Raw genomic sequence first — 19,759 nt, forward strand, 5'->3', positions numbered from 1 at the left:
CTGGCAAAGCTGCAGAAGGGACAGAACCCCCCCCCCTCCAGTTCCTTTAGCCAACTGGCCCCAGACTGAGCGGTGGGAAGGTGGGGGGAGAGCCACCCTGTCCTTGCCTGGCCTCCTTGCAAAGGGAGGCCGAAATCTGGGCATAAAAAAAGGACCATTCAGTGCCCACGGTGTTGCCAAACCTTTCCCCGAAGTTTTGCCCCATGAGGACTAGAAACTTGGCTTTTTGGCAACACAGCAACCTCCACGATAAGGCTTGAACTTGGAGGCTGGGCCTGTAAGCTGGTGCTTCTTTTTTTTTTTTTTGGATGGGGCGTGGATTTTGCCTGTGGCCAGAGTGGAGTTTCTGCAAAAGCTGCCCCACTTGTGTGGGTCTCGGGAGGGGCAGGCGGGGTTGCGTTGCAGAGAATAAAGCCAGCATTGTGCTGTGGAATTTGAAGCCAGAACGGTGAGCTGAGCTGAGCTTGGAGGGGAGGAAAAAACAGAATTGATCGTCTTAAGTCTGCAGTCTCCAAACTGGGCCAACTAACACTGGTAGACTTCACCTCCCAGAATACCCCAACCAGGATTTAAACTCCCAGAATGCCCCAGCCTGGACTTCACCTCCCAGGATGCCTCAGTCAGGACTTCAATTCCCAGAATGCCTCAGCCTAGACATCACCTCCCAGGATGCCCCAGTCAGGACTTCAATTCCCAGAATGCCCCAGCGAGGATTTCAATTCCCAGAATGCCTCAGTATTTCACCTCCCAAAATGCCCCCGTCAGGACTTCAATTCCTAGAATGCCTGTCAAGACTTCAATTCCCAGAATGCCCCAGTCAGGTTTTCACTTCCCAGAATGCCTCAGCCTGGACTTCACCTTCCCAGAATGCCTCAGCCTGGACTTCACCTTCCCAGAATGCCTGTCAGGACTTCAATTCCTAGAATGCCTCAGTCAGGACTTCACCTTCCCAGAATGCCTCAGCCTGGACTTCACCTTCCCAGAATGCCTCAGCCTGGACTTCACCTTCCCAGAATTCCCCAGGCAGCATGTTGAAGTTGACAAGTCTTAAAGTGTCCCAGTTTGGAAAACCCCTGCCTTAAGTGAATTTCCTTTGATATGAAAAAGACACACACACACACACACAAAAGTGGAATTTCTTCCGAAGAAGAACTGAAAAAGGCACCCCTGCCTGGCTTTTAATTCATCTCCCCCCAACATCCCAAGAAGAGGCCGCATCTTTGCAAAGTTACAAGTTTCCGACTTGTACAGGGTGTGTTCGTGCGTGCGGTTGCACAGACTCTGCGGCCTGCATTGGCTTGACACACTGACTCACAAACCACCCAGTCCTGCCAACGTCCGGCCCTTCCACTCCAGCGGGTTGCACGAAACTGCAAAAGTTGGGCCGACGGAGTAAGCCACGGTTCGCTTCGCCGCAGATAAACTCAGGCAATCCCGGTCTGAATTTCCCCTCCCGAAAGTCCGGCTTCGGTCCCGTTTTAAGCTACTGCGCGACGATTCTTCTTTTACTTTTGATTCTGTTCAGCTCCTTGCAGAAGCTGCTGTACTTTCCAAGGGGGAGGGGGTGTCAGCCCCACCACGGAGGGGCCTGAAAATGGCCTCGGGCTACGAGAGACCCCTTTGGCGAGCAATTGGGGTAGGGGGTGTGTGTGTGGAAGCAGGAAAAAGAATTTGAAGGCTGGAGAGGAAACGCCAGTTACATTCATCAGCCACAAACTCCTTGCCATCGTGTTTCTGGTGTGTTTGCAATCCAAACAGCTGGAGGGCTTTTCGGCAAGATGTGGGATTTCGCAAGGGGACGCGGCTCCCTCCGCCGTTTGGCCAAGCAGCTCTTCCAGGAGGCTCCCAGCTGCCCCCTCCCCAAACAGCATGGCTGCCTTTGCCGTGGGGATGTCGCCCACTCGGTGGGGCCGGGTCCTTTTCCGCCATTCTCGGCTGTTTCCCGGGGGGCCGCAGGCTCACGAGGGCCCTGGGATGGGCTCCTGACTCTGCTCAGCTCTGGCCAGAGTCGCCCGGATGGTGTGGGTCAGGTGCTGCAGGCCGATCAGGTAGCCGTCCTCGTGGCTTCCGGGGGTCCAGGCCACGTCGTGGCGAAGGTGGGAGTGGGCTGGCACTGGGAGAGTCTTGCCAAAGTCGATCATCCAGATGCTGGCATGGCCTCTCTGGTCGTGGAGGAAGAGCAGAGAGCTCCCAATCACCTGGGAGGGAGGGAGCAAGGTGGGTAAAAGGGGGAAGGAAGAGAGGGAGGGAGGGAAGAAATAAAAAGGGAGGGAGGAAGAAGGATGGAAGGGGGATGGATGGATAGGAGATGGAAAGGAGAGATAGGTTGAAAGAAAGATGGAAGGGAGGGAGGGAAGGAAGGAAGAAGGGAGGAAGAAGGATGGATGTGAGAGGGAAAGGAGAGATAGGTTGAAGGGAAGATCAGAGGTTGATGGAAGGAAGGAAGGAAGGAAAAAGGGAGGAAGGAAGGAAAAGAGGCAGGGAAGGAAGAAAGAAAGAAAGGAAGGAGGGAGGAAGTAAAAAGGGAGGGAGGAAGAAGAATGGAAGGGGGATGGATAGGAGATGGAAAGGAGAGATAGATTGAAAGAAAGATGGAAGGGAGGTTGATGGGAGGGAAGGAAGGAAGGAAAAAGGGAGGAAGAAGGATAGAAGTGAAAGGGAAAGGAGAGATAGATTGAAGGAAAGATGGGAGGTTGGTGGGAGGGAAGGAAGGAAGGAAAAAGGGAGGGAGGAAGGAAAAGAGGCAGGGAAGGAAGAAAGAAAGGAAGGAGGGAGGGAGGAAATAAAAAGGGAGGGCAGAAGAAGGATGGAAGGGAGATGGATGGATGAATGGATAGGAGATGGAAAGGAGTGATAGGTTGAAAGAAAAATGGAAGAGGGGTTGATGGGAGGGAAGGGAGGGAAGGAACGAAAAAGGAAGGAAGAAGGATGGAAGGATGGATGGGAGGGGGAAAGGAGAGATAGGTTGAAAGAAAGATGGGAGGTTGGGAAGGAAGGAGGGAAGGAAGGGAGGAAAGAAAGATAGGTTGGAAAAAGGAGGAAGGAAGGAGGAAGGAAGGAAGATGGAAGGATTGGAAAAAAGGGATGGAGGAAGGAAGATGGAAGGAAGAGAGAGAGATGGAAGGAAGAAGAGAAAGAGGGAAGGAAAGAAGGAGAGAGAGAGAGAGAGAGAGGACGAAGGGAAAGGAAAGAAGGTCAAAAAATTTCCCCCAAACTAGAATTGGCGTGGCTAACTTTAGAGGCCTCAGAATAATATTCTAGGATTTGGGATCAAACTCTTGAAATGCCACCCAGCCTGGAAAAAAACGAGCCAAATTTTTTGGAAAAGCCAAATGTAAACACAGCATGGCAAATAAAGCAGGAACACCCTATTGCAACTGATGTAAATAGAAAAGGGCCCTGCGATTTTTTTTGCTTGTTTGTTTAAATCAGAAGTCTTCAAAGATGGCCGCTTTAAGACTTGTGGACTTCAACTCCCAGAATTCTCCAGCCAGCATAGCTGGCTGGAGAATTCTGGGAGTTGAAGTCCACAAGTCTTAAAGCAGCCATCTTTGAAGACCTCTGGTATAAATGCTCTTGTTTGGGAACACGTCACTTCTACATGGATGTCCTGGTTGCTTTAAGCAGGGCGGAGCTGCCCCTGAGCATGCACAAAGTTCTTTCACCAGCGAGAACCGCTGGATGCAAAGATCTGCTGGCTTTCCAGCATCCCTCAAACCCCGGCAAACTTTGGCAATTTTAGGACTTGTGGACTTCACAACTCCGACTCCCTTCAACAGGGATTAAAGTCCACAGGTTTGTAAGGTTGCCGTAGTTACCCACCCCTTCCAATCCAATATTTTTCAAATACTGCAAGCTGGGGGATTCTGGGATTGGACTAGATGACCTCCAAGGTCCCTTCCAACTCTGTTAATCTGTTAAATTCTCACAATAAAGGTAGAGGGAAGCAGGTCCCCCACATTATTTTTTCACGGTTCGGGTGGTGGGATCCGACAGTTTGATCTCACGCCCCTTTTGAGGGCTGAGAAGCGCTCAGCTTTCCTCCTTTTTTTGGGGAGGGGGTCCCCGGCAAATCACCTCGTGCCTCTTGAAGAAGTCGGACTCTTCCAAAGCTTGGCGTAAATTCTCCAGGCGTGCCAAGTAGATCTTCTGCAAATCAAGGAGAATATTAAAACCAGAAGAGTTGGGGGGCAATGTCTCCCACCCCCCAAATAAGCCTGTCTCTTTTTAAAAGCATCCGGAAAAACAAAAAAACAAATATAAGAGTGACTTTAATACAGTGAAAATCAGTAAGCAATAGACTTATATCCTGCTTCACAGTGCTTTGCAGCCCTCTCTAAGCGGTTTACAGAGTCAGCCTCTTGCCCCCAAAGAGCTGGGTCCTCATTTTACTGACCTCAGAAGGATGGCAGGCTGAGTCAACCTGAAGGAGGGAAGGAAGGATGGAAGGAAGGAAGGAGGGAGGGAGGGAAGGAAGGAAGGAAGGAAGGAGGGAAGGAGGGAGGGAGGGAAGGAAGGAAGGAAGGAGGGAAGGAAGGAAGGAAGGAAGGAGGGAGGGAGGGAGGGAGGGAGGGAAGGAGGGAGGGAAGGAAGGAAGGAAGGAAGGAGGGAGGGAGGGAAGGAAGGGAAGGAGGGAGGGAAGGAAGGAGGGAGGGAAGGAAGGAAGGAAGGAGGGAGGGAAGGAGGGAAGGAAGGAAGGAAGGAGGGAGGAAGGGAAGGAAGGAAGGAAGGAAGGAGGGAAGGAAGGAAGGAAGGAGGGAAGGAAGGAAGGAAGGAAGGAAGGAGGGAGGGAGGAAGGGAAGGAAGGAAGGAGGGAAGGAAGGAAGGAAGGAGGGAAGGAAGGAAGGAAGGAGGGAAGGAAGGAAGGAGGGAGGGTGGGAGGGGAGGAAGGAAGGAAGGAAGGAGGGAAGGAAGGAGGAAAAGAAGGAAGGAAGGAAGGAGGGAGGGAAGGAAGGAAGGATGGAAGGAATAGCACTTAGACTTATATACCGCTTTATTGTGCTTTACATCCCTCTCTAAGCGGTTTACAGAGTCGGCCTCTTGCCCCCAACAATCTGGATCCTCATTTTACCCACCTCAGAAGGACGGAAGGCTGAGTTGATCTTGAGCCGCTCAGGATCGAACTGCTGGCAGTGGGCAGAGTTTAGCCTGCAATACTGCATTCTAACTACTGCACCACTGCAGCTGTGTGCTTCAAGTGTTTCTCGAAAGCTTGGTAACATTAAGACGGGTGGACTTCAACTCCTAGAATTCCCCAGCCAGCTATGCTGGGAGTTGAAGCCCAGCCATCTTAAATGCCATCTTAAATGCCTTAAGAAGGACAAGGGTTGACATGACAGCTGTGTCCTAGTATTTGAGGGGCTGCCCCAAAGAAGAGGAGGGGGTCCAATTATTCTCCAAAGCACCAGAAGGCAGGACAAGCAGCAACGGATGGAAACTAACCAAGGAGAGAAGCAACTTGTGAGCGTCCTAGTCTCCAACCTTGGCAACTTTACAACTTGTGGACTTCAACTCCCAGGATTCCTCATGTCTGCCTGGAGAATTCTGGGAGTTAACATCCACACCTCTTAAAGCATTGAAGGTTGAAAAACACTGATCTACCCCATTGTGGTTTATTCCCCCACCCCCCAATCCATTGTTACAGGTAAGTCCTTGGTACAGGTAATCATGGCATAAGGAATTCTGGGAGGTGAAGTCCACAAGTCGTAAAGTTGCCAAGGTTGGAGACCCCTGTCCTAGATCAAGCCAAGTCCTCAGCCATCACCAGGCACACAGAGATTAACAACATTTGCACACCATTCAAAAAAAGACAGGAGTGGAGCTGCTGGGGATTCGCAGGGGTTCGGGAGAAATTCTAGCTAAGATTCTGTGCAGTTCGGAGAACCCCCAAATCCCACTCCTGGCTGGCCCCACCCACCCCTCCCTTCCCCTCCCAGGAGTCCCCACGCGGCCCGTTTTGGATGCAGGTAAATGCAGGGCGTGCGTGGAGCCTCGGGGAGGACGAAAAACAGGCCTACCGGAAGATTCAGAGGGCCTCCGGAGCCTGGGGAGGCTGTTTTCGCCCTCCCGGAGGCTCAAGGAAAGCCTCTGGAGCCTGGGGAGGGCAAAAAGCCCCCCCCGGGAGCTGACTAGGCCACGCCCACCATGGCCACGCCCACCCAGCAACCGGGCTGAGAACCCCTTGCTAAAATTTTTGAAGCCCACCCCTGAAAAAAGACAATGAAAAAGCTGCAAAGGAAACAAAGAGACCAAAACACCCAGATAAGCAGAGATTAACACCAGACAAACAATCCTCCAGTCAAGGAATTATCTACTTAGACAAACAACTCAGACACTCTAAACAAGGAGCCACCAAGGACACTCCCACCAACGCTGGTGAGCGAACCCCACTTCCTTCTGACACTGAGGAGGCCGCCTAGTTGGGCAATGAAACATCTGCAAGAAAACAACCAAACTCAGGGGAGTACCACGGACCCCACCCTAAAAAAACCACAACAACCAACCCAAAATCAAATCCGCCCCACGACGTTTCAGCTCAGCCACTGATCGAAAGCTCGGTCCCACTTTTCGGCTAAGAATCCTGCTTCCTCTTCCCGCTTTCCTCGGTCAAGAGCTCACCAACACGTCCACGCGATTCTTCACAAACTTCAAGAAGATCTCCATGATTTGATCCTGGCTCCGCGTCTGCTTGAAATCCCGCTGCACGGTTCCCCCCTCGATCTGCAGAGAGAGAGAGAGAGAGAGAGAGAGAGAAAGAGAGAGCAATAGCAACGGCTCTTAGACTTATATACCGCTTCGCAGTGCTCTGCAGCCCTCTCTCAGGCTCTGGCCCCCCCAACAATCTGGGTCCTCGTTTTACCGACCACGGAAGGACAGAAGGCTGAGTCAACCTTGAGCCAATCAGGATCGAACTCCTGACAGTTGGCAGAATTAGCCTGCAATTCTGCATTCTAAGGACTGGGAGGGAAAGGAAGGAAGGAAGGAAGGAAGGAAGGAAGGAAGGAAGGAAGGAAGGAAGGAAGGAAGGAAGGAAGGAAGGAAGGGCAATAGCATTTAGACTTAGATACCACTTCACAGTACTTTGCAGCCCTCTCTAAGCAGTTTACAGAGTCAGCCTATTTTCCCCCAACAATCTGGGTCCTCGTTTTACTACCTCGGAAGGACGGAAGGCTGAGTCAACCTTGAGCTAGTAAGGATCGAACTCCTGACAGTTGGCAGAATTAGCCTGCAATTCTGCATTCTAACTACTCGGAGGGAGGGAAAGAAAGAAAGAAAGAAAGAAAGAAAGAAAGAAAGAAAGAAAGAAAGAAAGAAAGAAAGAAAGAAAGAAAGAAAGAAAGAAAGAAAAGAGGAAGGAAGGAAGGAAGGAAGGAAGGAAGGAAGGAAGGAAGGAAGGAAGGAAGGAAGGAAGGAAGGAAGGAAAATAGCATTTAGACTTAGATACCACTTCACAGTACTTTGCAGCCCTCTCTAAGCGGTTTACAGAGTCATCCTCTTGCCCCCAAACAATCTGGGTCCTCCTTTTACCAACCACAGGACAGAAGGCTGAGTCAACCTTGAGCCGGTCAGGATCGAACTGCTGGCAGTCGGCAGAGTCAGCCTGCAATTCTGCCTTCTAACCACTCGGCCACCACGGCTCAGTGAGAGAGTGTGGAAAGCCCGTATCCTCACCTGTTGATGGGAGACCTGCTTCTCCAGCTCACACACACGGATGTACAAACACACACACACACAAACACGGCACTTCTCCGGCCACTCACCGTCACCCCTTCGATCCGGAACCCCAGAGAAGTGCTGGAGCTGGTATTTTCCCTCCACTGCATGTAACGGGGTTTGGTGACGGCTCCTTGGCTGTGCTCCTCCGGCGTGGGGGCCCAGGGCTCAATCTTCATCATCTTCTGGTAGAGGTCTCGCCGGGGGGCTGAGCGGGGCTGACCCTTGCCCGCTTCGTCCTCCAGGTACGTTCTGGGCAACCGGGACGAAAGGGAAAGCTCCCTTGGTGAGTTGAAACTCTCCCTCCCATTAACTCAAGAAATACAAGTCGTCCTCGACTTACGACCACAAAATTCGTCGTTAAGTGAAACACGGGTCGGGTTTCGGCCCCGTTTTGCGCCCTTTCTTGCCCCAGTTTTTAAGTGAATCACTGCCGCGGGTAAGTTAGTAACCCGGTCGTTAAGGGAATCTGCCTTCCCCATGGATTTCGTTTTGACCATCAGGTGTGATCACATGACCCTGGGGACACGACGACGGTCGTAAGTATGAACCAGTTGCCGAGCGTCTGAATTTTGATCATGGGGATGCGGCAAAGGTTGTAAGTTTGAAAAACGGTCCACTCCTAAGTCCCTTTTTTTCTGTGGCGTCGTAACTTTTGAATGGTCACTAAATGAATTGTTGTAAGTCGGGGACTACATTTGTTGGAGGGGAGGAATGGGGAGGGGTCAGTCTTCCCAGGTGAACCGGATAGGATGAGTTAATTTTATTTTATGGCAGGGGTCTCCAACCTTGGCAACTTTAAGACTTGTGGACTTCAACTCCCAGAGTTCCTCAGCCAGCTTTGCTGGCTGAGGAACTCTGGGAGTTGAAGTCCACAAGTCTTAAAGTTGCCAAGGTTGGGGACACCTGCTTTATGGTAAGGCTATAGTCCTTGGTTTAGAGCCATTCGTTTAGTGACCGTTCCAAGTTACAACGGCGCTGAAAAAAACAACTTAACTCATGACTGTTTTTCACACTTACGACCGTTGCAGCATTCCCCCATGGTCACATGATCCAAATTCAGTTGCCCTTGGCAACTGGACTCAGATTTATGACGGTTGCAGTCTCCTGGAGTCCCTTTTTGATCCACTTTTGCGACCTTCTAACAAGCCAAGTGAACGAGGACACCAGATTCACTTAACAACCACGTAACTCACTCAACAACGGCAGTGATTCACTCAACAACGGCTGCGGCAAGGAAGGTCGTAAAATGGGGCAAAACTCACTTCACAACCGCGACCCTCGGCAACAGATATTTCGGGCTCGATTGTGGTCGTTAAGTCGAGGACGAATCTCCCTCCGTCTCTTTGTACGGCCAGATAAGTGAGGAAGTCAGTTTTCTTTCTCCGTCCATTGTGCAGCTGAGGGCTTCCCGCTCTCTTATCCGATCGTTGTCTAGGGATCATTTCTTACGGCAAGATCCTTTGGATCCAGGAAGATTTGGAAGAGGGATTTGTAAATTAAAGATGCCCCCCCCCCCACACCCCGATCCCATTCTCCCCGCTCGCCCTGCGAGGAAGGCCGCTCTGACCTGGTGCCCATCTTGCAGTCCATGATGCTGGGATTCTGGAGTCCGCGGAGAAGGTCGTTCATCTGGATGTAGCGCTCGCCGCCCACCTCCGCCACCCCGTGGTAGGCGGGCACAAAAGGGCGCAGGACGTCCGTCATCAGCTCGGACAGACAGGCCTCCTCCACGGCGCTGAACTTCTTCAGGATCTGGCCCCCTTCGCTGGGCTTGAAGTTGCCTGGAAGGAGAACGGAGGCGAACACCTGGAGGTCAACACAACACTGGCCTCCTCTGCCAATGCCGGCTGGGGGTTTCTGGGAGTTATAGTCCACCCACCTTAAAGGATACTGACTGGGGGATTCTGGGAGTTACTAGTCCACCCATCTTAAAGGATACTGACTGGGGGATTCTGGGAGTTATAGTCCACCCATTTTAAAGGATGCTGGCTGGGGGATTCTGGGAGTTACAGTCCACCCATTTTAAAGGATGCTGGCTGGGGGATTCTGGGAGTTATAGTCCACCCCTTTTAAAGGATGCTGGATGGGGAATTCTGGGAGTTATAGTCCACCCATTTTAAAGGATGCTGGTTGGGGAATTCTGGGAGTTATAGTCCACCCATTTTAAAGGATACTGATGGGGAATTCTGGGAGTTGTAGTCCACCCATCTTAAAGGATACTGACTGGGGGATTCTGGGAGTTGTAGTCCACCCATTTTAAAGGATGCTGGTTGGGGGATTCTGCGAGTTGTAGCCCACCCATTTCAAAGGATACTGACTGGGGGATTCTGGGAGTTATAGTCCATCCATTTTAAAGGATGCTGGATGGGGAATTCTGGGAGTTATAGTCCACCCATTTTAAAGGATGCTGGCTGGGGGATTCTGGGAGTTACAGTCCACCCATTTTAAAGGATGCTGGTTGGGGGATTCTGGGAGTTATAGTCCACCCCTTTTAAAGGATGCTGGATGGGGAATTCTGGGAGTTATAGTCCACCCATTTTAAAGGATGCTGGTTGGGGAATTCTGGGAGTTATAGTCCACCCATTTTAAAGGATACTGATGGGGAATTCTGGGAGTTGTAGTCCACCCATCTTAAAGGATACTGACTGGGGGATTCTGGGAGTTGTAGTCCACCCATTTTAAAGGATGCTGGTTGGGGGATTCTGCGAGTTGTAGCCCACCCATTTCAAAGGATACTGACTGGGGGATTCTGGGAGTTATAGTCCATCCATTTTAAAGGATGCTGGATGGGGAATTCTGGGAGTTATAGTCCACCCATTTTAAAGGATGCTGGCTGGGGGATTCTGGGAGTTACAGTCCACCCATTTTAAAGGATGCTGGCTGGGGGATTCTGGGAGTTATAGTCCACCCCTTTTAAAGGATGCTGGCTGGGGAATTCTGGGAGTTGTAGCCCACCCATTTTAAAGGATGCTGACTGGGGGATTCTGGGAGTTATAGTCCACCCATTTTAAAGGATGCTGGCTGGGGGATTCTGGGAGTTATAGTCCACCCCTTTTAAAGGATGCTGGCTGGGGAATTCTGGGAGTTGTAGCCCACCCATTTTAAAGGATACTGACTGGGGGATTCTGGGAGTTACAGTCCACCCATTTTAAAGGATGCTGGCTGGGGGATTCTGGGAGTTATAGTCCACCCCTTTTAAAGGATGCTGGATGGGGAATTCTGGGAGTTATAGTCCACCCATTTTAAAGGATGCTGGTTGGGGAATTCTGGGAGTTATAGTCCACCCATTTTAAAGGATACTGATGGGGAATTCTGGGAGTTGTAGTCCACCCATCTTAAAGGATACTGACTGGGGGATTCTGGGAGTTGTAGTCCACCCATTTTAAAGGATGCTGGTTGGGGGATTCTGCGAGTTGTAGCCCACCCATTTCAAAGGATACTGACTGGGGGATTCTGGGAGTTATAGTCCATCCATTTTAAAGGATGCTGGATGGGGAATTCTGGGAGTTATAGTCCACCCATTTTAAAGGATGCTGGCTGGGGGATTCTGGGAGTTACAGTCCACCCATTTTAAAGGATGCTGGCTGGGGGATTCTGGGAGTTATAGTCCACCCCTTTTAAAGGATACTGACTGGGGAATTCTGGGAGTTGTAGCCCACCCATTTTAAAGGATGCTGACTGGGGGATTCTGGGAGTTATAGTCCACCCATTTTAAAGGATGCTGGCTGGGGGATTCTGGGAGTTATAGTCCACCCCTTTTAAAGGATGCTGGCTGGGGAATTCTGGGAGTTATAGTCCACCCATTTTAAAGGATACTGACTGGGGGATTCTGGGAGTTATAGTCCACCCATTTTAAAGGATGCTGGCTGGGGAATTCTGGGAGTTGTAGTCCACCCATCTTAAAGTTGCCAAAGTGGATTTGGCCTTGGCTCCTGATCCCCCCTCCCCACACCTTACCCTGGGCACCCCACACGTCCTCGTGCAATTCATACCTTCGTGTCCGGCCAGCTGCACCCAGGAGCTGCGTCGTCGCAAAGACCAGTGGACCATGGTGAAGAAGGTCTTCCAGGATTTTGTCTAGAGGAAAGCCAGAAAATGGGTGGCTGAAAACATGGAAACTCTGGGTTTGTAGGTGTGTGTAGTAAAACCAGAAACAGAAAATGGATGGAAACTGACCAAGGAGAGATTCAACCTGGAAATAAGGAGGAATTTTCTGACAGTGAGAACAATTAAGAGATGGAACAGAAGTTGCCTTCAGAAGTTGTGGGAGCTTCATCACTGGAGGCTTCCAAGAAGAGACTGGACTACCATCTCTCAGAAATGGTGTAGGGTCTCCTGCTTGGGCGGGGGGTTGGACTAGATGACCTCCAAGGTCCCTTCCAACTCTGTTCCTCTGTATCTGTATCTGTACCCTGGTGGGGAGTTCTGAAAGACGGATATATCCATGGATGGTGTTCCCACAATCTGACTGGCCTGTCGTAAGTTTGAGGACTACCAACATTAGAATGCTGACATGACACCGTAATCCCAATAGCAGCAACTTGGGACCTTCCTCACTTCCAAGTGCTCAAGTGATTAAGGCACCAGGCTAGAAAGCAGGAGACTGGGAGTTCTAGTCCCACTTTAGATATGAAAGCCAATTGGGTGACTTTGGGCCAATCACCAGGAGACTGGGAGTTCTAGTCCCGCCTTAGGCATGAAAGCCAATTGGGTGACTTTGGGCCAATCACCAGGAGATTGGGAGTCCTAGTCCCGCCTTAGGCATGAAAGCCAATTGGGTGACTTTGGGCCAATCACCAGGAGACTGGGAGTTCTAGTCCCGCCTTAGGCATGAAAGCCAATTGGGTGACTTTGGGCCAATCACCAGGAGACTGGGAGTTCTAGTCCCGCCTTAGGCATGAAAGCCAATTGGGTGACTTTGGGCCAATCACCAGGAGATTGTGAGTTCTAGTCCGGCCTTAGGCATGAAAGCCAACTGGGTGACTTTGGGCCAATCACTGGGAGACTGGGAGTTCTAGTTCCACCTTAGCTAGGAAAGCCAATTGGGTGACTTGGGGCCAATCACCAGGAGATTGGGAGTCCTAGTCCCGCCTTAGGCATGAAAGCCAATTGGGTGACTTTGGGCCAATCACCAGGAGACTGGGAGTTCTAGTCCCGCCTTAGGCATGAAAGCCAATTGGGTGACTTTGGGCCAATCACCAGGAGATTGGGAGTCCTAGTCCCGCCTTAGGCGTGAAAGCCAATTGGGTGACTTTGGGCCAATCACCAGGAGATTGGGAGTCCTAGTCCCGCCTTAGGCGTGAAAGCCAATTGGGTGACATTGGGCCAATCACCAGGAGACTGGGAGTTCTAGTTCCACCTTAGGTAGGAAAGCCAATTGGGTGACTTTGGGCCAATCACCAGGAGACTGGGAGTCCTAGTCCCGCCTTAGGCATGAAAGCCAATTGGGTGACTTTGGGCCAATCACCAGGAGACTGGGAGTTCTAGTCCCACCTTAGGCATGAAAGCCAATTGGGTGACTTTGGGCCAATCACCAGGAGACTGGGAGTTCTAGTCCCGCCTTAGGCATGAAAGCCAATTGGGTGACATTGGGCCAATCACCAGGAGACTGGGAGTTCTAGTTCCACCTTAGGTAGGAAAGCCAATTGGGTGACTTTGGGCCAATCACCAGGAGACTGGGAGTCCTAGTCCCGCCTTAGGCATGAAAGCCAATTGGGTGACTTTGGGCCAATCACCAGGAGACTGGGAGTTCTAGTCCCACCTTAGGCATGAAAGCCAATTGGGTGACTTTGGGCCAATCACCAGGAGGCAGTGAGTTCTAGTCCTAGGTATGAAAAACTGGCTGGGTAACTTTGGGATGGTGTAAGGCCTCCTGCCATGGGCAGGGGGTTGGACTAGAAGACCTCCAGGGTGCCTTCCAACCCCAATGATTCTCTGATCCTAAGCGGGCCAGTTCCCTCTCTCTCAGCCCATCCTTCCTCGCAGGGTTGTTGTGACGGGGGAAAACAGGAGGAAGAATGTGCTGTTGGAAATGTTCTCCTCCTTGACTTATTGGACAAAGTAATAAAAGCAGGATAACACATAAATAAGTAAAAACAAGCAGAGAGAAAAAAAAAAAAGCTACAGTCTTAAACGCCAAGAAAACAAAGGAACTGCTTGTTGCAAAGAAGGAAATTGCTAAAAATTTGCAATCTGGGCTCTGCACGAGCAGTTGCAGCTCCCAAAGATGTGCAAAACGGGTGCAAAACAGCCCATTGATCTTTGCCAACACAACGCCGGGCGCAATCGTTGGGGCCTGCCAGGCTTCCCCAATGATGGAGGAAAGAGGAACTGACATGCGTCACCCCCCAGGCAGGAAATCTCAGCCTCCTCCTCCTCCTGCACAGCCCAGCCGGGAGGTCCAGCCGCCCTTCAGCAGCTCCGTCACGCTAGCAACGCGGAGAAGCCACCCGAAAACCAGCCGGAGCCGGCACAGCCACACCTGGCAACCACAAGCACGAGGGCCCTACGAGCGACACCAGCTCTGCCCCGGCCCAGGAACTCCCCTGCGGTCTGTGCAAAAGGTTCCTCTGCATGCATGCAGAGTCCTTTTGCACCCAGGGCTGCCCCTGCATCCGGAACCGGGCGTGGGGGGGCTCGTCACATGGTCCAGGCGCCACGGGGGTTGGCTCTCGTCTCGCTCTGTTGTGGCAACGTGGCAGCTTGGCAACCCAGTTTTGGAAAAAATGCAAAGAAGAGCAACTGAGAGAATCAAAGGCCTGGAGACTAAAACAGACGAAGAAGGGCTGCAGGATTTGGGTCTGGCTACTCTAGAGAAAAGAAGATTTAGGGGAGACATGATAGCAGTCTTCCAGGATTTGAGGGGCTGCCCCCAAAGAAGAAGGGGTCGAATTATTCTCCAAAACCCCAGAAGGCAGGACAAGAAACAATGCATGGGAACTAATCAAGGAGAGAAGGAATTTGGAATTAAGGAGAAACTTCCTAACAGCGAGAATTTAACCAGTGGAACAGCCTGCCACTAGACGTTGTGGGTGCTCCATCCCTGGAGGTTTTTAAAGAAGAGACTACTAGACAGTCACTTATCTGAAGGGTTGGAAGGGTTAATGCGACTCCTTTCTTCAAAGAGGAAAATACGTTCTTATTTATGTTTATTTATTTATTTATTGGAATTTGTCAAACGAAAACGAGAGCGAGAATAAGAGACTAAAAATAACAATGGCAGGGATGATAGGCACATTAGTGCGCTTACGCCAGGGGTGAAATGCTCCTGATTCGGACCGGATCGCTTGATCCGGTAGCGATGGAGGCGGGTGGTTCGGAGAACCGGTAGCAAAAATCCCTGTCCCCCTTCCGCATGCCCAGCTGAGCCGCGCAATCATCAGAGGCTTTTTTTTTTTACTTTTAAAAGCATTTTTTCTACCACCTCTTCGGCCGAAAAAATGCTTTTAAAAGTAAAAAAAAAAAAAAAAGCCTCTGATGATCGCGCGGCTCAGCTGGGATCGTCAGAGGCTTTTAAAAGAAAAAAACTTTTTTTCTTTTAAATGCCTCTGACAATCCAAGCTGAGTTGCCTGATCACCAGAGGCATTTAAAAGAAAAAAAAAAGCCTCTGCCGATCAGGCAACTCAGCTGGGATCGTCAGAGCCTTTTGAAAGCATTGTTTTACAATCTCTTCGCTGCAGAGGTTGTAGAAAAAATGCTTTTAAAAGTAAAAAAAAAAAAAAAAATGGCCACGCCCACCCAGTCACATTACCCCCCCCCCCCAAAGAACCGGTGTTAACAAATTTTAGATTTCACCCCTGGCTTATGTACGCCCCCCTCCCCCTCTACGGACCACTTAAGTGTGAAGTAAGGTCCACGAAGTCCATTTGTGACTGAAACTGTGGAATGGATGATCACTTCTGGAATTTGTGCTTTGTGAAGAAAAAAAATAATAATGAAACTTTGATCTAAATCCCTAATTTCAGCCTTCCAGACTCTCCCTTGGGACCATCCCGTCCAGCTGTTCAGCACAGTTATTCACTTTTGCACAGGCTGATAATGTCATTTATAAAAAAAAAATAGCTCTTTTTTTTTTTTTTGCTAATTTTGCAAAAATTATTTTGCAAACAAATGAGCTTTGAATTCCCAGCGTTGCGCTTCCTTCCTGTTTTAAACTTTGACCCTCTTCAAGACCCGTGAAAGTTGTGCTTCCTAAAAAGTTTCCTACGCAAACTATTAAAAACGGTCCCGAAAGTTTTTATTTAAATCTTTGTTGTGAGTGGTGGTGTTATCCAAAGAAAAAAACGACTTTGATCTTAATTTGGGGTGGTTCAATCCGGATTTGGGGAGCAATGCACCGGTTTAAAGGAAGCGAGTGCTGTTTTTTTTTAAAAGGAGGAATTTAACATAAGTTTCCTTAACTTAGGGGTCCCCAAACTTGGCAGGTTTAAGACTTGTGGACTTCAACTCCCAGAATTCCCCAGCCAGCAATGGCTAGGGAATTCTGGGAGTTGAAGTCCAACAAGTCTTAAAGCTGCCATGTTTGAAGACCTCTGCCTTAACTGGACCAATCTTTCTCAACCCTTGAAGATGGATGGACTTCAACTCCCAGAATGCCTCAGCCGGCAATGGCTGGGGCATTCTGGGAGTTGAAGTCTGCCCGTCTTCAAAGCCGGCAGGGTTGAGAAAAACTCTGCTTTAGTTGCTGCTATGTGGACATTTCCACATCCTGTTTTCTAATATTACCATCTAATGTAAACTTAATTTTTTATTTATTTAGTTTTTTACTTTGACTAACATCCAGCAAGAAGCTTTCAGGCTTAAAATGCAAATAGCCAAAATAAACAAATTTAGGGTTAAACCTTCATAAATGCATTGGCCGGATTTGAAAGCGCCTTATTTGCAGATTTCGCCCAGTTTTCCTTAACTTCCCTGCTCCCGGATGTAAAAAATTAATCTATAGGTTTATCCGCGTCAATAAATCACTTACACGTATCCTCGACTTACGACGGTTCGTTCAGCGACCGTTCAAAGTTACAGGGGCACTGAAAAAAAAACAGACTTGTGGCCGATTTTCGCACTTACGACACAGCCATTCCAAGGACCATTCCAAGAAATTCAGACGCTTGGCAAACTGACTCGTATTTATGACGAGTTGCAATATTCCCCCGGGGTCACGGGATCCCCTATTGGTGACTTTCTGACAAGCAATGTCAATGGGAAAAAACAGATTCGCTTAACAACTGTTCGATTCGTTGAGCAACTGCAGTGATTCGCTTAACAACGGTGGCGAGCCAGGTCGTAAAACGATTGCCTTTTCCGAGCATCTGACAAGCAAAGTCAACAGGGAAGCCAGACTCACTTACCAACCATGCTACTAATCGAACTACTTCAGCGATTCACTTAACAACGGTTGTAAAACGATCGCCTTTTCCGAGTTTCCGATAAGCAAACTCAATGGGGCAAAACCAGATTCGCTTAACAACCACGTTACTAATCGAACAACTTAAGGTGATTCACTTAACAACGATGGCGAGCAAGGTCGTAAAACGATCGGCTTTTCCGAGCTGCCGACAAGCAAACTCAACGGGTAAAACAATCGTGTGATTCGTTTTACAACTGCATCGATTCCCAGAGCTGGCTGGAGAATTCTGGGAGTTGAAGTCCACAGGCCTTAAAAGTTGCCAAGGTTGGATCCCCCCCTGCTTTTAAAGAAAGACACCCCCCCAGCCAGCTGTGCCCCCCCCATGCCCCCCCCATCTCACCTTCCTCAGCACCCGTTTCTTCGTCGTGACCGACCTTCCTTCGACGTCGCTGAAGACGTCATCCGACTCTTGGGATGAGCTGGCCAAAGACGAGCAGGTGGAGGAACCCGAGATGGACCGGTCGAAAAGCAATCCGGGGGCTTGGTTTACGTGGGAAGGAGATGGAACTGGGGGCACCCCAGTGGTCATCTGGCCCAGCGGGCGGGGCGGGGATTCCTGGCATGTCTGCAAGCCGTTGCTGGAAAAGGCCGCACGGGACAGCTCGGCCCCTCCCTCGGTGGCCCTCACGGGGTTGGCCGGGGACTCCGCCGGCTCCCACCCCCCCTCGGGCTCCGTCGGCTGGACGAGAGATCCCGAAGAGGCTGGGATCCATTCCATGAGGACTCCGAAGGACGGATCACCGGATCTCAAGCTGGGGTTCTCCTGTGGCTGCAATGGCCCTCAGGTGCTCCAGGTTCGGATTCCACCAGGGTTGTCTACAGAGGGAAAGCCAAACAGAGCACAAAAGCATCAGCAGATTTTAACAGAATAATGGAATGAGCTGGAAGGGGCCTTGGAGGTCTTCTAGTCCAACCCCCTGCTCGAGCAGGAAAACCCATACCTATTTATGATCTATTTGCTTATTTACTTGTTGCGCTCTTTAAAAAATAAACAAATCCATGCTTTCACTACAAAGACCCATAAATTAGCCATCTGAGAAAGAGAGGTGGCAGTCCTCCACTTACAGTCGTTTGTTTAGTGACCGTTCGGAGTTGCAACTCCTCCGAAAGGAGCGACTTACGACCGTTTTTCACACTTATGGCCGTTTGCAGCATCCCCATGGTCACGTGATCAAAATTCAGATGCTTGGCAGCCGGTTCGTATTTATGACAGTTGGAGTCATGTTTTGTGAACTTCTGATTCGCGAAGTCAATGGGGAAGCCGGATTCACTTAATGACGATGTGAACTAAAGAACTGCAAGGATTCACTTAACAACTCTGGCAAGACAGGTGTCAAGCCTGAATGAAGGTTGCCAAATGGGGCAAAACTCACTTAGCGACCGTCTTGCTTAGCAATGGAAATGTTGGGCTCGATTGTGGTCATAAGTCGAGGACTAAAGTGTACAGACTCTAAAAGACACAGCATGCAAGGAAAAAAGGAATTGGGAGAAGGAAAAAAAAAAGGAAAGAACTAATGTTTCACTTCCCGTTATGGGTAGTCCTCAACTTACGACCACAACGAAGCCCAAAATTTATGTTGCTAAGTGAGACATTGGTCAAGTGAGTTTTGCCCCATTTTACGACCTTCCTTGCAACACTTTGTTGAGTGAATCGTTTCAGTTAGCAATACAGTCGTTAAATGAGTCTTGACTTTGCTTGTCAGAAGATCGCAAAATAATAATAATAATAATAATAATAATAATAATAATAATAATAAATATTTATATGCCGTCCACTCTCCGAGGACTCTGGGCGGCTTACAACAATCGACAGTATACTAAATAGCATATTGCCCCCAACAATCTGGGTCCTCATTTTACCCACCTCGGAAGGATGGAAGGCTGAGTCAACCTTGAGCCGGTGAGATTTGATCCGCTGATCTGCTGAACTAGCAGTCAACTGAAGTAGCTGCAGTACTGCACTCTAACCACTGCGCCACCTCGGCTCATAAAGGGGATCACATGATCGCGGGATGCTGCAACCGTCGTAAATATGGATCATTTGCCAAACACCCGAATATAAATCACTGCCTATGCAGATGCTGCAATGGAAATAAACCTTTTTCATCACTGGAGGCTTTCAAGAAGAGACTGGACTGCCATCTCTCAGAAATGGCGTAGGGTCTCCTGCTTGGCTGGGGGGTTGGACTAGATGACCTTCAAGGTCCCTTCCGACTCTGTTCGTCTGTTAAACCCTTTCTCTAAAATTGGCTTTTAATCGCAGCAAAACAGGCCAAGAAATTTTTTTTTTTCAAAGCTTCATTTTATCTGCTCTATCTTCGGTCCTGGAATTTAAGGAACTTCAAAAACATTGCATTTTAAGATTGCTGGAAGAAAGAAAGAAAGACGAAGCCAAAACCAAAATAATAAAATAAACCCAGAAGTCTAGTTGGCATATTTTCCACCCTGGACAAAATTTGCATAGAAACTCTGCAATTTTGCAATTCACAAACATTTCCAAAGCAGAATTTAAGGAAAGCTGTGTTGTTTCTTTGCAAACGGTACTGCCAGACTCCAGATTCCTTTCCCCCCCCCATGGTATTTTTTTCAAAGGTCTCTTTCCTGTCTTCCGCGCCAGGAATGCAATTAATCGAGAAATG

The 19,759-nt window shown here is 49.6% G+C and overlaps 1 protein-coding gene across 1 annotated transcript; it reads right to left on the reverse strand.

The window, feature by feature from the left end:
* Positions 1–1,171: 1,171 nt before the first annotated feature.
* LOC139322420 (inositol-trisphosphate 3-kinase A-like) lies at positions 1,172–17,838 on the reverse strand. Its single transcript, XM_070951518.1, has 7 exons — positions 17,461–17,838; positions 11,709–11,793; positions 9,284–9,497; positions 7,761–7,965; positions 6,619–6,720; positions 4,078–4,149; positions 1,172–2,198 (listed from the first exon to the last, which is right to left on the reverse strand). Exons 1-7 carry the CDS (start codon positions 17,836–17,838, stop codon positions 1,959–1,961), a joined length of 1,296 nt encoding a protein of 431 aa, XP_070807619.1. The 3' UTR covers positions 1,172–1,958.
* Between the last annotated feature and the right edge of the window lie 1,921 nt (positions 17,839–19,759).

Source organism: Pituophis catenifer, unplaced genomic scaffold, assembly GCF_029215685.1.
Source record: "Pituophis catenifer annectens isolate HBS135680 unplaced genomic scaffold, rPitCat1.0.hap2 SCAF_10, whole genome shotgun sequence".
In the NCBI taxonomy this organism is placed as follows: Eukaryota; Metazoa; Chordata; class Lepidosauria; order Squamata; family Colubridae; genus Pituophis; species Pituophis catenifer.